Source organism: Contarinia nasturtii, unplaced genomic scaffold, assembly GCF_009176525.2.
Source record: "Contarinia nasturtii isolate CC-2019 unplaced genomic scaffold, AAFC_CNas_1.1 Cnas_scaffold_1037, whole genome shotgun sequence".
Taxonomy (NCBI): domain Eukaryota; kingdom Metazoa; phylum Arthropoda; class Insecta; order Diptera; family Cecidomyiidae; genus Contarinia; species Contarinia nasturtii.
This window is the reverse complement of record NW_022198383.1, coordinates 2,478,194-2,493,075: the sequence shown is the minus strand read 5'-3', so window position 1 is coordinate 2,493,075 and position 14,882 is coordinate 2,478,194. Positions and strand designations below refer to the sequence as shown.

The 14,882-nt window shown below is 34.8% G+C and overlaps 8 protein-coding genes across 8 annotated transcripts in view; 4 read left to right on the top strand and 4 right to left on the bottom strand.

Moving 5' to 3' along the window:
- Positions 1 to 3,623, top strand: part of LOC116343668 — a 5,919-nt gene extending 2,296 nt beyond the window's left edge. Inside the window, exons 5-11 of the mRNA XM_031771872.1 lie at positions 7 to 122; positions 191 to 364; positions 447 to 690; positions 1,512 to 1,738; positions 1,798 to 1,971; positions 2,058 to 2,077; positions 2,140 to 3,623. Coding sequence (XP_031627732.1) covers positions 7 to 122; positions 191 to 364; positions 447 to 690; positions 1,512 to 1,738; positions 1,798 to 1,971; positions 2,058 to 2,077; positions 2,140 to 2,360 — 1,176 coding nt within the window. The 3' untranslated portion in view covers positions 2,361 to 3,623. The remainder of the gene's footprint in view (positions 1 to 6; positions 123 to 190; positions 365 to 446; positions 691 to 1,511; positions 1,739 to 1,797; positions 1,972 to 2,057; positions 2,078 to 2,139) is intronic.
- Positions 2,354 to 3,741, bottom strand: LOC116344387 (ATP-dependent (S)-NAD(P)H-hydrate dehydratase). The gene is made up of 2 exons (XM_031772890.1): positions 2,751 to 3,741; positions 2,354 to 2,676 (listed from the first exon to the last, which is right to left on the bottom strand). Exons 1-2 carry the CDS (start codon positions 3,551 to 3,553, stop codon positions 2,517 to 2,519), a joined length of 963 nt encoding a protein of 320 aa, XP_031628750.1. The 5' UTR covers positions 3,554 to 3,741; the 3' UTR covers positions 2,354 to 2,516.
- Positions 3,742 to 3,817: 76 nt separating this feature from the next.
- Positions 3,818 to 5,340, top strand: LOC116343529 (beta-lactamase-like protein 2 homolog). Its single transcript, XM_031771644.1, has 4 exons — positions 3,818 to 4,113; positions 4,165 to 4,334; positions 4,396 to 4,718; positions 5,010 to 5,340. The coding sequence occupies exons 1-4, from the start codon at positions 3,980 to 3,982 to the stop codon at positions 5,283 to 5,285; spliced, it is 903 nt and encodes a 300-aa protein (XP_031627504.1). The 5' UTR covers positions 3,818 to 3,979; the 3' UTR covers positions 5,286 to 5,340.
- On the bottom strand, positions 5,315 to 7,188 carry LOC116343528 (39S ribosomal protein L3, mitochondrial). The gene is made up of 6 exons (XM_031771642.1): positions 6,967 to 7,188; positions 6,733 to 6,829; positions 6,168 to 6,657; positions 5,951 to 6,011; positions 5,748 to 5,890; positions 5,315 to 5,670 (listed from the first exon to the last, which is right to left on the bottom strand). The coding sequence occupies exons 1-6, from the start codon at positions 7,008 to 7,010 to the stop codon at positions 5,396 to 5,398; spliced, it is 1,110 nt and encodes a 369-aa protein (XP_031627502.1). The 5' UTR covers positions 7,011 to 7,188; the 3' UTR covers positions 5,315 to 5,395.
- Positions 7,189 to 7,299: 111 nt separating this feature from the next.
- On the bottom strand, positions 7,300 to 9,200 carry LOC116343527 (protein artichoke-like). Its single transcript, XM_031771641.1, has 2 exons — positions 8,805 to 9,200; positions 7,300 to 8,693 (listed from the first exon to the last, which is right to left on the bottom strand). The coding sequence occupies exons 1-2, from the start codon at positions 8,822 to 8,824 to the stop codon at positions 7,502 to 7,504; spliced, it is 1,212 nt and encodes a 403-aa protein (XP_031627501.1). The 5' UTR covers positions 8,825 to 9,200; the 3' UTR covers positions 7,300 to 7,501.
- Positions 9,201 to 9,322: 122 nt separating this feature from the next.
- Positions 9,323 to 10,436, bottom strand: LOC116343530 (charged multivesicular body protein 5). Its single transcript, XM_031771645.1, has 2 exons — positions 9,714 to 10,436; positions 9,323 to 9,631 (listed from the first exon to the last, which is right to left on the bottom strand). Exons 1-2 carry the CDS (start codon positions 10,296 to 10,298, stop codon positions 9,536 to 9,538), a joined length of 681 nt encoding a protein of 226 aa, XP_031627505.1. The 5' UTR covers positions 10,299 to 10,436; the 3' UTR covers positions 9,323 to 9,535.
- Positions 10,386 to 12,599, top strand: LOC116343526 (tRNA-dihydrouridine(20) synthase [NAD(P)+]-like). The gene is made up of 8 exons (XM_031771640.1): positions 10,386 to 10,828; positions 10,912 to 11,212; positions 11,270 to 11,391; positions 11,457 to 11,507; positions 11,566 to 11,685; positions 11,749 to 11,926; positions 11,991 to 12,352; positions 12,425 to 12,599. The coding sequence occupies exons 1-8, from the start codon at positions 10,675 to 10,677 to the stop codon at positions 12,544 to 12,546; spliced, it is 1,410 nt and encodes a 469-aa protein (XP_031627500.1). The 5' UTR covers positions 10,386 to 10,674; the 3' UTR covers positions 12,547 to 12,599.
- A 27-nt stretch (positions 12,600 to 12,626) lies between these two features.
- LOC116343524 (tRNA-dihydrouridine(20) synthase [NAD(P)+]-like) lies at positions 12,627 to 14,619 on the top strand. The gene is made up of 7 exons (XM_031771639.1): positions 12,627 to 12,961; positions 13,026 to 13,213; positions 13,283 to 13,398; positions 13,471 to 13,643; positions 13,704 to 13,823; positions 13,898 to 14,063; positions 14,127 to 14,619. The coding sequence occupies exons 1-7, from the start codon at positions 12,754 to 12,756 to the stop codon at positions 14,593 to 14,595; spliced, it is 1,440 nt and encodes a 479-aa protein (XP_031627499.1). The 5' UTR covers positions 12,627 to 12,753; the 3' UTR covers positions 14,596 to 14,619.
- The last annotated feature ends 263 nt before the right edge of the window (positions 14,620 to 14,882 follow it).

The following is a 14,882-nucleotide window of genomic DNA, read 5'->3' as shown; positions in this document are numbered from 1 at the left end:
AATGAGCGTGTTGCAACGACATTGAGAACAGCTCTAAAACAGAAAAATGTTGAAGTTTCTGTTGATGTTTCGAATCGGATGTATACATTACCAAAAGAAAAGGCAGTGGAATTCGATGTACAGTAAGTGCAGTAGCAGTTGAGCAATTCTTCTATTCAAATGTCGATGAAACATATAAATATTATTTCAGATCACCCAAAGAAATTTGTCTGAAACCGATAACAAAGTTTTCTGATTATGAAAAGGCTTATGAAGTATGGCCATCGCGAAAAATAAGTTCTGTTAAGCTTATCGAACGCGTTGCAAAATACAATCCAAATGTTGGAGCTTTTCTAGATGATACTATGGTATCGTGGGTGTTTAGGTAATAGATTTATTCATTTTAATCGTATGTTGGCCACCGTTTTCCCACGACAAACATATATTTATCATTATTTTAAAAAAAGGTTTCCCAGTGGACTTCTAATGGCACTGCAAACTGATGAAAAATATTTCGGAAAGGGTTATGGGCAATTGGTAGTGAAAGCAATTTCAAAACAAGTTGCTTGCGATTGGGGTCATGATATTTGCGCTGGCATTTTCGATCAAAATGTAGCATCGAAATCGTTATTTGGTAAACTTGGCTTCAAACCAGCTCCAGAGAAAGTTCATTGGCTTTCCACAAGAAAAACTTGGACTGATCAAGAAGATTAGAATAAAAAACTACGTGATTTTAATACCACAATAAACTATTATCAAATATTCAACATTAAATTTATGTTTTTCTTTACCAAAACCTTAACTCTCTAATGCATTAATTTTTTTTCGACATGAGAACAATTTTTAATGATTATTTTGGTTAAAAATTCCTTAAAAAAATGCTAACAAAATGTTAGCAAAATGCTAATGTTATTGACAAAATTGGAAAACAATCGAATCCATTGTTGCTGCTATAAAATTGCTATAAACGAAGAAGGAGATAATTTTTTTGTCAAATTTTTTTTTTCGCAGGGCTATGCACTAGAGGATTAAACTATAAAATCAGAACAATCAAAGGTAATACGAACAAAAACATTGACATTTTGTTGTTGAATACTGACGTACTTGTTGAATACTGACGTCACACATAGTACACATCGTGTTTAAAATATTTGCGCATACAGCTGCTATATTAGAGTCATACATGTCTCTTTATGCAACAGAATGCATTCAGTGCTTGGATTGAAAAGTTGAAATTCGCGTACAATTCTGTTGAACACAAACTAACCTATATAAATGACAGATCATCCAGTGGAATTTAATCAACACACACTAAATATTTACACACTAAACGGATCAAATACGGATATTGGTTATATGACAATCGGAAATTATATCAGTATTTTCAATCAAGATCCGAATGTAAAACACGTGAAAGTGATAATGTTTGAACGGTGATTTCTTTGATGGAACTTTTGTTATCACTGTAAATTATAATTTGTTTTGTGCTGATTCATAGTGATTCACTGAAAATGTGTGTTATTAAATTTCAGGATCGAAACCGCGCCTACGCCGATACACTGAATCCATCACATGACAATCTTTTTCGCTTATTGCAACTAATTGATTATTCGACGGGATACAGATTTTTGGGTATTCGCCCCGAAATTCATCCGATTTTAGTTGAGGCGCTAAGAAATGCAAATGTTGAAATTATGTCAGATAATGTGGCAATACTGTATCATTTACCGAAAGAAGAAGCCCTCAAATTTAATGTGATGTAATTATTAAATCGTTTTAATTTTTGTATTCCAATGGAATGAAGTTTGGGGTTCACAGACCACCAGAACATGTAAAATTACGTTCATTAACTGAAATGGATGATTTGGAAGAAGTGAGCAAAATGTGGCTTCATCAAGATTCGTGCGCAGTACCTTACGTTCATAGATTGGTTAAATATAATACCCAAGTGGATGCTTTCCATAATAATACTTTGGTAGCTTGGATATTTCGGTATGCTATATGCAAAACAAATTATTTCCAAATAATTATCCGTTTAAAATATAGCTATATTCTCTTCGTTTCACTCTTGATTTCAGTTTACCTATTGGATTGCTCGGTAATTAAAACTGTTTATTCACCACGATACTATGAATTCAAACCACTCATTTGTTTATCTAGGTGGTTTAAAAACTGATAAAAATCACCTCGGCCGTGGTTACGGATCGCTCGTGACAAGAGCCCTATCGAAAATGATTGCCGAATTAGGGGACGACATCTATTCGGCAGTTTTTTTGGATAACACACCATCACATTCTCTATTTAAAAAGCTTGGCTTCAAGCCGATCGGAGAAGTCTATTTCGTAGCAACCAAAATAAATTGGACTTTGGCGCATGAATAATGCAACTTAAATCTTACAAAAAGAATTTTCTTTATTCAATTTCCAACCATTTGACCATTTTTGCTTTTTATAAGTAAAACTAATAATTCGATTTATTTGAAAAAAAAAAAATTAGTAAATGTAGATTCCACCACAAAAAAAGCATCATCCTGTTCGTCATTTGTGTTCGAATTGTTCATCAAAAACGGTATGAATGCGATCGATCATATCGCTGGCAGTCATACTTCGTCCTTTTTCTTCAAATGTAATTGTATTTAATGCTTTAACAAAGTGGCTGGCTCCAACTGAAGCAACTTTAGCCGCTTCACTGCTATCACTGTCGTCGTGGAAATGATAAAAAATAGAATTAAAATTACGAGGATCAAAAATGTAAAATTTAAATGTTATTACCCGGGCATCGTGCGAAGTGCCCATGCGTAAAAAACAGCTGTGCATCCAGAAAGAATATCACCTTGACCACCACACCGTCGTGCTTTGCCACCTTCAACATTGACTACATTGCTGGTTTTATTAACACCACTGTAGATGTTATCGACGAAACCTTTCTTTAAAATTGAAACTGATGGCCCAAGTGCGTCGATTTTTTTTATCTGAGAATCAGAACCATCATCGCCAAATATGCGCGTGAATTCGACAACATTTGGTGTAAGAATTGCGCCCGGATAATTAACAATCAATGAAAGATCTTGTGAAAGTAAAAACAATCCATCAGCATCGATGACAAGTGGTTTTTTTAGTTCACGACACACGGAGAACAATTGTCGAATAGTTGCAAAAACTTTTGGATCACGTCCCAAACCTGGACCAATCACAAGTACATGCAATCGATCAAGCCATGGTTTAATCAAATCGATTGAATGGTTTGGATCATCTAAAACTGGATGCACCATCAACTCAGGACTGTAGGATTTTATTGGAATGGCTGCATCATGGCTACAAAAAATATGCACAATATCAGCACCCAATTTCAACGCACTAATTCCCGCAAAATATGGTGCCCCCGTATACTCAAATGAACCACCAACAACACCAATTCGACCCGCTTGACCTTTATGCATATCATTGGTTAGCAAAGGAACGCACTGGCGCGCTTTTGTCAAATATAAATTACTATTCGACATATTTGCAAAACTAAAACTTTGTTTGGCAAAAGAAATGATTGAAACAGCTCGGACAACGAATGAAATAAACATCTAGGGTTTATTTACATCAGATTCACGATAACAAAATTAACAATGGCGTTGAAACTTTATAAAAAAACAACTTGAATTTGAATAAATCATTTGTGTAATAATTATTTTTTATCTTGTTTAAATTAAAAAATCATTTATATTAATCAGTTCGGTGAACTGCGCAATTCAACTTTTATTTTATGTTACTTTTGTTAAGATAATGATTGTTGACGTTTTCAACAGCTGTGTATACTATACAAATAATCTTTTAGTCTGTCACTGGTGTTTACTGTCATCGGACTGTCAAACGATACTGTGATATAAAACAAAAAATAAAAAAACTCAAAGGCGTCGGCTTTATTTTACCCTTGTATTTGCATAATTTTCATTCAGTTGTTTAACATTTTGGATTTTTACAAAGTAAATTTGTAGTGAAATTATTGAAAGATGAGTGCAACGAAACTAACACCAATACCAGTGATTACAAAGCTAAGTTCAACGTTAATTCGAATTCTGGGTTGTAACCCTGGTCCAATGACGTTGCAGGGAACTAACACATATCTTATCGGAAATGGCAGACGGTATATTTGCGAATTTATCTTTTTGCACATTTTTCAATTTTTTTTTTACAGTCGAATTTTGTGCGATACCGGAGAACCAAATAAGCCAGACTACATAAAGCATCTTAAAACAGTATTGCGTGATGAAAAGGCCACAATTAGTGATATCATTTTAACACATTGGCACAACGATCACATCGGCGGTGTAAGGGATGTTTTGCAGTGTCTGGATGATGCTAATGGTATGTTTGCTCCACTGTTGGTCCATATTTTCATTCAAACAAAGGCAATTTCATTATACAGACTGTAATATATGGAAACACCCGAGAACCGATGCAGAAGATTTATATTCAGAGGTTTTGGGCGATTTTAAATTACAATCTCTTGAAAATGGACAAGTTTTCAGCACCGACGGTGTAAATTTGAAAGTGATACACACGCCTGGACATACAACAGATCATTGCATTCTCACTATGGTCGAAACAAAAGAGATTTTCAGTGGTGATTGTATTTTAGGTGAAGGCACAGCAGTATTTGAAGATCTTTATGATTATATGAAGAGTTTAAAATTAATTATCAACGAAAATCCCACAACAATTTACCCAGGACATGGCAATGTTGTTACAGTAAGCTAACAGTATTTGATTACGTAGTACAGCACATTCACACAACAAAATATGCGGCCAAATCAAATGAAGATGCGATTATTCAGAAGTGTGCGGTAAAATTGAAACTCAATACGGTCATATTTTCATCATAAATTTTTTTACCGCACACACATAATTTATATTATAAAAATATGACAGCATTGAGTTTAGATTTGACCGCACACTACTGAATAGCCGCATCTTCATTTGATTTGACCGCATATTTTGTTGTGTATTGATTTGAATTTAAACGTTTCTTTCTCTATCCAGAATCCAATACCAAAAATTCAATATTACATTGACCATCGGAATCAACGTGAAGCCCAAATATTTGATGTACTTGAATCAAATCGAGACATATGGTATACTGCTATGGATTTAGTGAAAATTATTTATATTGAAACGCCAGAGCAGCTGTGGAGGGCAGCCGCCCACAATGTAAAACAACACTTGAAAAAATTAGAAAAAGAGCACAAAATCGAATCAAAAATATTCGATTCACCCGATGAGCCAGATGGCATCAAGTGGAAGTACTTAAAAGACTAAATTGCAATTAAATTTGTGCCAAATAGAGATGAATAAACTCCAATTATTTACGGAATTTTCTTCTATTTTTATTTGGTAATATTAAAATGTACAACGATCAAAAGATTAGACTATTCATCTTCATAGAAAATGGTTGGTTTTTGGAAATCGTGATAATTCTCGGCGAAAATATCGATTTCACTGTCTTTGTCTTCGAAACATGTTGGAAAAGGTGGCTGAAGAAGTGAACGTTTCGTCGGTATTATCGTATCGTAAATATATATGATGCCATTATTTTCGCCAGGAACATTTTGACCAGTGACCCACATTACGTTGTATTCTTTGTTGATGCGAACGATTTCCAAACCTTTCAATTTACGATATCGATTTCCCATATGACCAGGCACTGAAATTGTTTTTTTTTTTTTTTGGAAAAAATAAGTTTACATTCAATTATTATCAAAACGGATAGTATGAGCTTACTTTTTTGTCCTGGCCAAACACGCGCTTTTTGACCACCCGAACCGATATTTCCAGGTCTTCTATGTGTTTTTGTTTGACCATGTGTAGCCGGCATACCTTTGAATCCCCATCGTTTCATTACACCTTGAAAACCACGATCGACACTAAATAAAAGGAATCGCCATTATATTTTGGTCAAATTGTTATTTGATTTTAGCGTTTACGTTTTACCACGAACATCAACAAAGTCACCGACACGGAAATGTGTAACATTCAATGGTGTTCCTGTAAATTGAACTGCTGTTAGAATTCTATTTCACAAAAGGAGCTGTTATAGACACCGCCAAAGTACGGGCACTTTTCTTGCAACTGGTATTCGGTTTCCGAACTCCTTCGGTGCCAATAATAGCTTTGTTCACAAGTCAATGGTTGACAACAAACCTGGTAGCAATTTGGCATTTGGTGTAACCAAGAAACGTCCTAAATGTCTTTTCGGCATGACACCCGAATCTTTGAACAATCCGCAGTACTCTTTTGTGAATAGCGATGGATCAGCACTGCCGGCGCCAATGAGAAGGCAACCAAATTTCTTCAAATTTTTTACTCGTGGCAATTGGGCTGGATTATATTCATTTGGTTCAAGATATTTAATGACATGATTATCGTCAATTTGTAGCATCGTTGTCATAACTTTTGAGCCATCTTTTCGCCACATTGGAACTACGCCGATTTTACGCGCAATTAAACCAGCCCTTCGTTGATATTTACTCCATTGCTCTGGTGTTTCGACTTGCTTTACATCAATTAACGATTCATAAACACTTTTTGGATAGGTGTGAACACCTTTGACCAACGTTGGTATACCGAAACGATCATTTGTGAATTCTGTGATGAATTTTTGATTTTCTTTTGTTATTAAATCGTCATGGACCTAAAATTAAATGAAAACGATTTTGGTATTAACTACAATAGTAAAGCACAATTATGCAGGATATGATACACTTACCGTTCGTTTTTGTCGTACGAACCAAACTGGATTTCTTTTCCGTGGTTTTGGTAGAATTTTTGAGCGACATTCTCGCACCTGTGTTATTGTCGTTGGACTGAAATTGGATTGTACAAAAAAAAAAAAAAGCAAAACACCACCGCAATTTAGTTTTGTTGAAATTTGAGGTTAGAAAAAGATTATCTGAATTTTCACCGCGTTCATAATTTGATTTTGTAAAAGAGATAAACCTACCTTAGCCGGGATTGAAATAATGTCGACACTAACGTGCGCAACATATTGAAAAAATATGAATTTATTTAAAATTAAACTTTATTGGTGTAAACCATATATTGCTTTCCGTCTTTTATCCACTGACAAAACATCAAAGCATTGCGGATTCAACGACACACTCATTCACAATCACAACTGTCAAAAATGACAGAATTTGTATGTGCCATTCACAATTGGTGGAGTTTGTTGTTGTTTTCTTGATTGATTTCAATCAAACAAACGGTTTTGACTTTCATTCACATCTTCGTTTAAGGAAATAAATGTGCAAATTTTGTATAAACAAACCCGGAACTATTTAACGATCAAAAATTGGTATCGTACATTTACCATATTTTATTTTCAGTTTAATGGCTACTTCTTACATCATAAAACTATTAAATTAACGCAATTGCGTCTTTTATTTCAATTTTGAATTTTTCCATTGGAAATTTCCAAACGATTCACTTATCTAATTTGTCTAAGCTCTAGAAGTAAATAATTAACATTTGTGAGGAGATTAAATTTCCTCGTCTGGGATGCATCCATTGCGAGAGTTCAGCCATGGATATACTTTTAAATCGCGTTTACTCAAATAAGATACGTAATTTTCAATCCAACTACAATGAACTGGATTGTATGATAAATTCAATATTTGCAAATATGGATACCATTTTTTGATTTTATAAACATCTCCCAATGAGGCAATTTCATTATATTCCAAATTGATAATTTCGAGTCGTTGAAACAGTCGCAATTGTGTGATGAGCTCTTCACCATTGGTCAAACCATTTTCCGCCAAATCTAAAACTTCCAATTTTGAGCTGCTATTTATTTTGTTCTCATTTTCATCGAATTTTACTTTATCATTCAATTGAAACCCGCTTTTTCGAAGTGACAAATGATTAAGTTCGGCAAGATGAGCGAATTTGATCAGATTTATGTCGTCAATTTCATTGTAGTCCAAAATCAAAACTTCCAATCCATGTAGATGGGTGAATGCTTCGTTGATTTGCATTAATTCATTTTCCTCAAAAACGGCTTCTTTCAATCTTGGCGTACCGATAAACAAGCTCGACGACAATTTCTTCAATCGATTATTTTGCAATAAAATATTCTCCAAATTCGGTAGATTCAATGCACCGTCTTCAATGTGCTCAATTTTATTTTGATTCAAATGAAGACGCCGCAGATTGATCGCTCCGGCAAATGTATTTGCACGAATGATTGTCAAATTATTTTTAGTCAATGATAAAACCGTTAAATTGTTGAGTTCACTGAAAGCATCCGCACTAATGTACAGAATTTGATTGTGGTCCAAATCAATTTCGATCAAATTCAATGCACCGCTAAACGCTGAACTTTTAATTTTCGTCAAACTTTGAAATTCCAATTGAATTTTTTGTACATTTTCAGGATTTTCATAAAATTCTCTCGGCAAATCATCGGTCCACGTTTCATTTTCGTATTCGTATGCAATGTTGAGTTGCTCAATGATGTCATCGTATCGATCGACAGGAACAATGGTAAAATTTATCTCGTACGATTCTTCCGATGAATTTGTTAAATTATTTTCCTCCGAAATTAAAGCCACATTCAAATTATGGCCACCGTCAATGTTTATTTTGCAAAAGTTATATTTCACCTCATCGCAAACTAAATTCATGCACTGAACTCGGTGCCAACATAAGTAGGTTATAAGCAACCAGAATCTACAAAACAAAACCGATTGATTTGAACGAAGAAAAAAAAGAAGTGTGTATACTGTAAAAATGTTTGGTCGGCCATTTGACTATAAATTGATTTGTATCAAACAAACTTACATTTCGTGCAGAGTTTTCATTTTTGACCTAGACTTCGAATGCTTCAGCGTGAACTCAATTACTTGGGCGGCGTGTTTGTTTCACAACACTCTGTATTTGACTAAAATGCAAACCGATCCAAGAGTCATGTCATTCAATTTATATCAATTGTGCACCCATCGCTAAATATCATTGCTGCCATTGTTTGAAAACATGGCGCACGCTCTATTATCCATTTGGTGATTATTAAATGACCATTAAATTGTGTTTTTGTCTTTACGCTTTGGCATGTGTGCCCATCAATTTAAATCTAGTGGCGATTGTAGTGTCAATCCTTCTTTTTGCGTCTATTTAACATGGTACATGATATGAAATTCACGGTCGTTTTGATGCAATTATGCATTATGTAAACAATAAAAATCCATAAAAATAATTTAAGCAAACTAGGCTACGTTAAACGTACCGGCCGATTATAGTGTGCGGTCATTCAATTTAGTTCGTTTGTACATTGCAAACTTGATTTGATGAAACACGTTCGCTTCATTTTCTTCATATTTATTCATAAGAAATCATGGATACAATTTTGCACACTTAAACTAATTCGGTTTCGTTCATGTAAACTGCATTTTAGTTTTGATTCACCTCTGGTGCAAATGTGAAGTGATTTTGTATTAAAACGGTTATAAAGATACTGTTTATTCTGGTAAGCAAATTATTTTTTATAGAAGAGAAATAATGTAAAATAGACACGCTTATGTAGTTTTTGTAGTGGATGGTATTTTCGGCAATCCAAATTCATCTACTAGTATGCCGTCTTTGTTGCGAATCATGCTATCAGCTCCGGGTTCCTGGCAAAAAAAAATCGTATCGATTAGTTCAATCAAAATATATGGAAATTTGTTCAAAAATGTGAGAAGAAAAAATCCATACCTTGTCTGGGGCAGCCGGGGCTTTTACAACGTCATCCAAGTAAGAAGCATCGTCATCAAGTGCGATTTCTTCGCCAAGAGCATCCAATTCGGCTGCCAATTCGTCCTCATCAACGTCCGGAACACCGTATGTACGTCCCAAAGCCTCTTGTACTTCATCCGCCTGTTCAAGCATATCGGCCATATCGTCTTGAATATCTTCAATTTCATCGATTTTCACATTTTTGAATTCTTTCTTCATTTGGTTGACACCGTCACGCATTGATGAAATCGTCGACTGTGTGTCTTTCAATGATTGGGTGGCATAATTTGCTTGTTCCATGTTGAACGATTGATTTCGAAGACCTTCAACTTGACTTTCGTATTGTTTTTTCTGTTTTAAAACTCGCATCGCTCTCTGTTTTACCGCATTTTTGGCCGGTCCTTCACGCATCTTAGCCATTTGATCTTTGTACTTTCGCAGCTCAGCATCTAATTTATTAATTTTTTCTTCGATTGTATTGGCCCGTGCATCAACATTTGCAATACATTCGCCAATACTTGGTCCGGGCTCTTTTGGCTTACCACGACCAAATAATCGATTCATTTTTACTTGAAATGCACTTTAACTTGGAAAATACCAACGAAAATATTGAGCACAGATCAGATAATTATGTTTCTTTGTACGCAAAAAGCACTTTTGTTTTGCTTCTTTACACGAAAACAATTACAATGAAAATCTGAGAATATGATATCATACAGAATGACACATACCTTTTGACAGTTTCGATTGTCAGTTTCGAAAATAGACATTGTAGACGCACCCCAATTAAATACAGTCAAACTCAACCTACAATGGAATTGTGAAATTAACAATGTCTATGGAATAGTGATTTAAATTGTGTTTTATTTTTAATTTTTAATTAAAATATTGAATTATTGTGTGTTGAATGAGTGCAGCTTTGGAATTCGCTTGAACAGTCATGATAAGCTATTGTAACAAATTGATTTTGGCGCCAATGGTGCGAGGCAGCAGACTACCAACGAGACTCTTAGCACTGAGGTATGGAGCCGATCTTGTATACACCGACGAATTAATTGATCTTAGTTTGTTGATGTCGAAACGGCGGGTCAATGGTAAACATTCCAGAAATTTTTTAATAACATTTTCTTTGGCACATCGAGCTCCTTTATCAATAAATTCATTTTTATTCACACAGACATTCTTGGCACAGTGGATTATGTGAACGAAGCGAATGGATATTGTACATTCAGAACGTGTCCTGAAGAAAAGGATCGACTTATATTTCAAATGGGAACAGCTAATCCTGATCGAGCTGTTGCGCTGGCAAAATTAGTACAAAATGATGTGTCCGCCATTGATGTTAATATGGGCTGCCCAAAACCCTACTCAACTGACTTTGGCATGGGAGCAAAACTTTTACTGAATGCAGATAATGCGAAGAGAATTCTAACCAATCTAGTGAAGAACATACCGTTGCCGATCACATGTAAAATACGGTAAAATTCAAATCAGAAGAAAATTTCCGAACAAAAACTTATTTTTTTGATGAACAGGATATTTGACAATGTTGAAGATTCAATTAAATTAGCGAAAGAATTTGAAAGTACTGGAATAAGTGCGATAGCCGTTCATGGAAGAACTAAAAAACAAAAATCCACTGAACCAGTTAACAAAGGTTAGCCGTACATTCGCCCATAACGAGTTATAACAAACACACTGAGTTTGAATATTCAATTACAGATGCCATTCGACAAATTGCCGAAAATCTAAAAATTCCAGTCATAGCAAACGGTATATAGAATTGAATTGTTTTCATTTGAATTATTAATTCAAATTCGTGAATTTCAAGGTGGATCAGATGACATTGAGACCTATGACGATATTGAAAAGTTTCGTAACGATTGTGGTGCATCGAGTGTTATGATTGCAAGAGGCGTACAAAAGAATGTCAGCATCTTTCGCAAAGAAGGTAAGATTCGGGTTCGATAAAATAAATTCGATTGGTGAAATTTGCTTTTATTGTTTACTGCAGGATTGATTCCACATGAAGAGGTGACACGGGATTACTTAAAACTGTGCGTTGACTATGACAATTCCCTAGCAAATACAAAATATGTAATAGGAAAGATGTACAAAGCAAATACTGATAAAATTCAAAAAAAGAAATTCAGTCGGGAATTTGAGGATGCAGAGAGCATGGAGCAAATTTGGTATGATAATCATTTTAAATCGATTTGTCTAAAATGGTCTAATTAAGAGTAATCAATATTACAGTCGTCATTGGGGTCTAAAGGATTACTGCCGCGAGGTGCACGGTGCTTACGCTGCAAAAGGACATGTGCACTTGCCGTGCTCACCATTGACACAATTAGAAGATATATCAACCGAAATATTTGAATACCGAAAGCACTTGTACAAGGATGAAAACATAAAGTTCTCCTTAATGAAATTCATCCGAAGATATTTCGGTTTAGAAACACTTCCCAAGACGTTAGTATACGGTTATGCTGGTCGAAATAAATTACCGCCACCGGTGTATGAAACAAGACGAGAAGATCGTCTCTACTACACCGTTATTACTTTTAATGGGCAGAAATATGCATCGTTAATTTGGGATCGAGAGAAACGCAATGCAGGTAACTTTCTGGTTAACCACCGTAAATAAAAATAATTTAATTAATAATGAAAATAAAATGATATTTTTGCAGAACAAACGGCTGCTTTGGTGATGTGTCACCATCTGGGGCTGTTCGAGGAACATTTCCTAACGGTTATAGGTTGTCTGCTGGATCATTTATCCAACGATGAAATCAGAGAACACATGCAATAATTTTAATTGAGATTTTTAATAGAAAATGTTAATAAAATGATTTGAAAACAAAAGTAATACAAATTTCCGACTTAGAATGTGACTTTTGACAATTTATGGAACGCACTCACGTCCAGCCACCACGTGAGACCAAATTTACAGTTTGACATTTAATTGAATAAAAAAACAACAAGAAGATAGTTACAAAAGAATAAAACTAAATATAAAATGGGCCAACAGGAAGAAAATCACGTGAAAATGGATACAAATCAAAGTGAAAAAAAGATAGATTACAAAAATAAAATTGTACTAGCGCCCATGGTGAAAATCGGAACACTTGCAACACGATTGCTTGCATTGCAATACGGTGCTGATCTTGTTTACACCGAAGAAATTATCGACTTCAAGTTCTTAAGAACCTATCGCCACGAAAATGGTTTGTCTTCAGTTGTTGAATGCAATTATTCGATAGCTATTTAATTATTTTTATATTTTAACAGAAATTCTAGGCACGGTGGATTTCATTGATAAATACAATGGAATAATTGTATTTCGAACATGTCCAAAGTTGGAAAAAGGAAAGGTTGTATTGCAGCTGGGAACGGCAAATGCTGAACGGGCGTTGAAAGTGGCCAAAATGGTGGAAAACGATGTGGCTGCCATTGATATTAATATGGGCTGCCCAAAGGTTTGTAATTTGGTACTTAAAGCAGGCAAATGGTAGACAAAATACTAAATGAGTTATTATCTATTAAAGGAGTTCTCGTTAAAAGGTGGAATGGGAGCGGCCTTACTAACAGATCCAGAGAGAGCGAAAAGCATATTGAATCTTCTTGTGGAAAATCTTAAAATTCCGGTTACATGCAAAATTCGGTATTTTTATATTTCATTTGACGGACTAAGGACAATGTATGCTAAAAAGTATTTTTTGATTATTTGTTTCAGGATTTTAAACGAATTAGATGATACACTCAAATTGGCTAAAGAGCTGCAGTCCACTGGAATCAGTGCAATCGGAGTACATGGACGCAGAAAACATGAGCGGCCACAACACGCAAACAATCCAGGAGCAATACGAAAAATAGCCGAGCATTTGACGATTCCAGTTATAGCGAATGGTAAGGCAAGAAATTAATTCGGGAAAACAACATTATAATAGTAATTATTAAATTGAATAGGTGGATCTCGTGATATTGAAACATACAATGACATCTTAAAATTTCGAGATGAATGTGGAGCTACGAGTGTTATGATTGCTCGAGCAGCCGAATGGAATACTTCAATTTTTCGCAAAGAAGGTACGGCGTTCTCTTGAGTTTCGCCAACATTTTCTGAAATTACATCAAATTTCATAAATGTTCCTCTCCTTTAGGAAAATTGCCATTAGACGAAGTTATAACGGAGTATTTAAAGTTTTGCATTGAATATGATAGTTCGCCAAATATTACAAAATACTGTGTACAAATGATGCTTCGTGAATTACAAGAAACGCCAAGAGGGAAGAAGTTTTTGGAGTGCCAAACTTTAGATGAAATTTGGTAACAGTTTTGTAACACATTACTTTGAAGAGCTGAACAACTGAAATGTATATTTATTTACAGTGATATCTGGAATTTGGGTGACTATTGCCGACAGAAACAACGAGAGTTTGAAGAAAGAGGTATGCACATTCGACGGAATTGTGTGCCAGATAGCGAAGTTCGAAAGCAAGCCGATGACACCTGTGCCGACGATGGTCCAAGTGCAAAGCGACTGAAACCATTCAACGATCCGAATATTTACACCAGAAATGTTGCATACTATCGAGCTCATTACACACATGAAAATATGCCAAAAGTGATTCTTCATGCACATGCGAGGAAGAAAGGTCTTAACATGCCGACATATTCGACGACTCAAGAAGATCGATTATTCCAAACGATAATTACGTTTCAAGACCAAAAGTACGCCAGCTCGTATTGGGAAAAGAATAAACGATTCGCTGAACAAGGCGCAGCTCTTGTATGTTTGCTTAAACTCGGTTTAGTTAATAAAGAAGATCTTATTAAAAATGGAAGCCTCACGAAATAAACTTTTTAAAGAATTCGAATAATATTTTGTAACTGTTTATTAAATGTGGTTAATATCTATTTTACAACAAAGTAAAAGTTGCTTTTTTAAGAAAGAAATGAAAAAAATTGAAAATTATTTTTGTTTTATTAAAATAATTAAAGATTAAATGAATTGATGTCATTAACAATAATTACAATTGAATGAACAATTATTGCCGCCAATTTTGTTTTCTCCTCAAATAAAATGTCTAAAAACTTGCATTAAATTCGAGATCAAACAGTTATTATGACTTACGGAAGAATGCA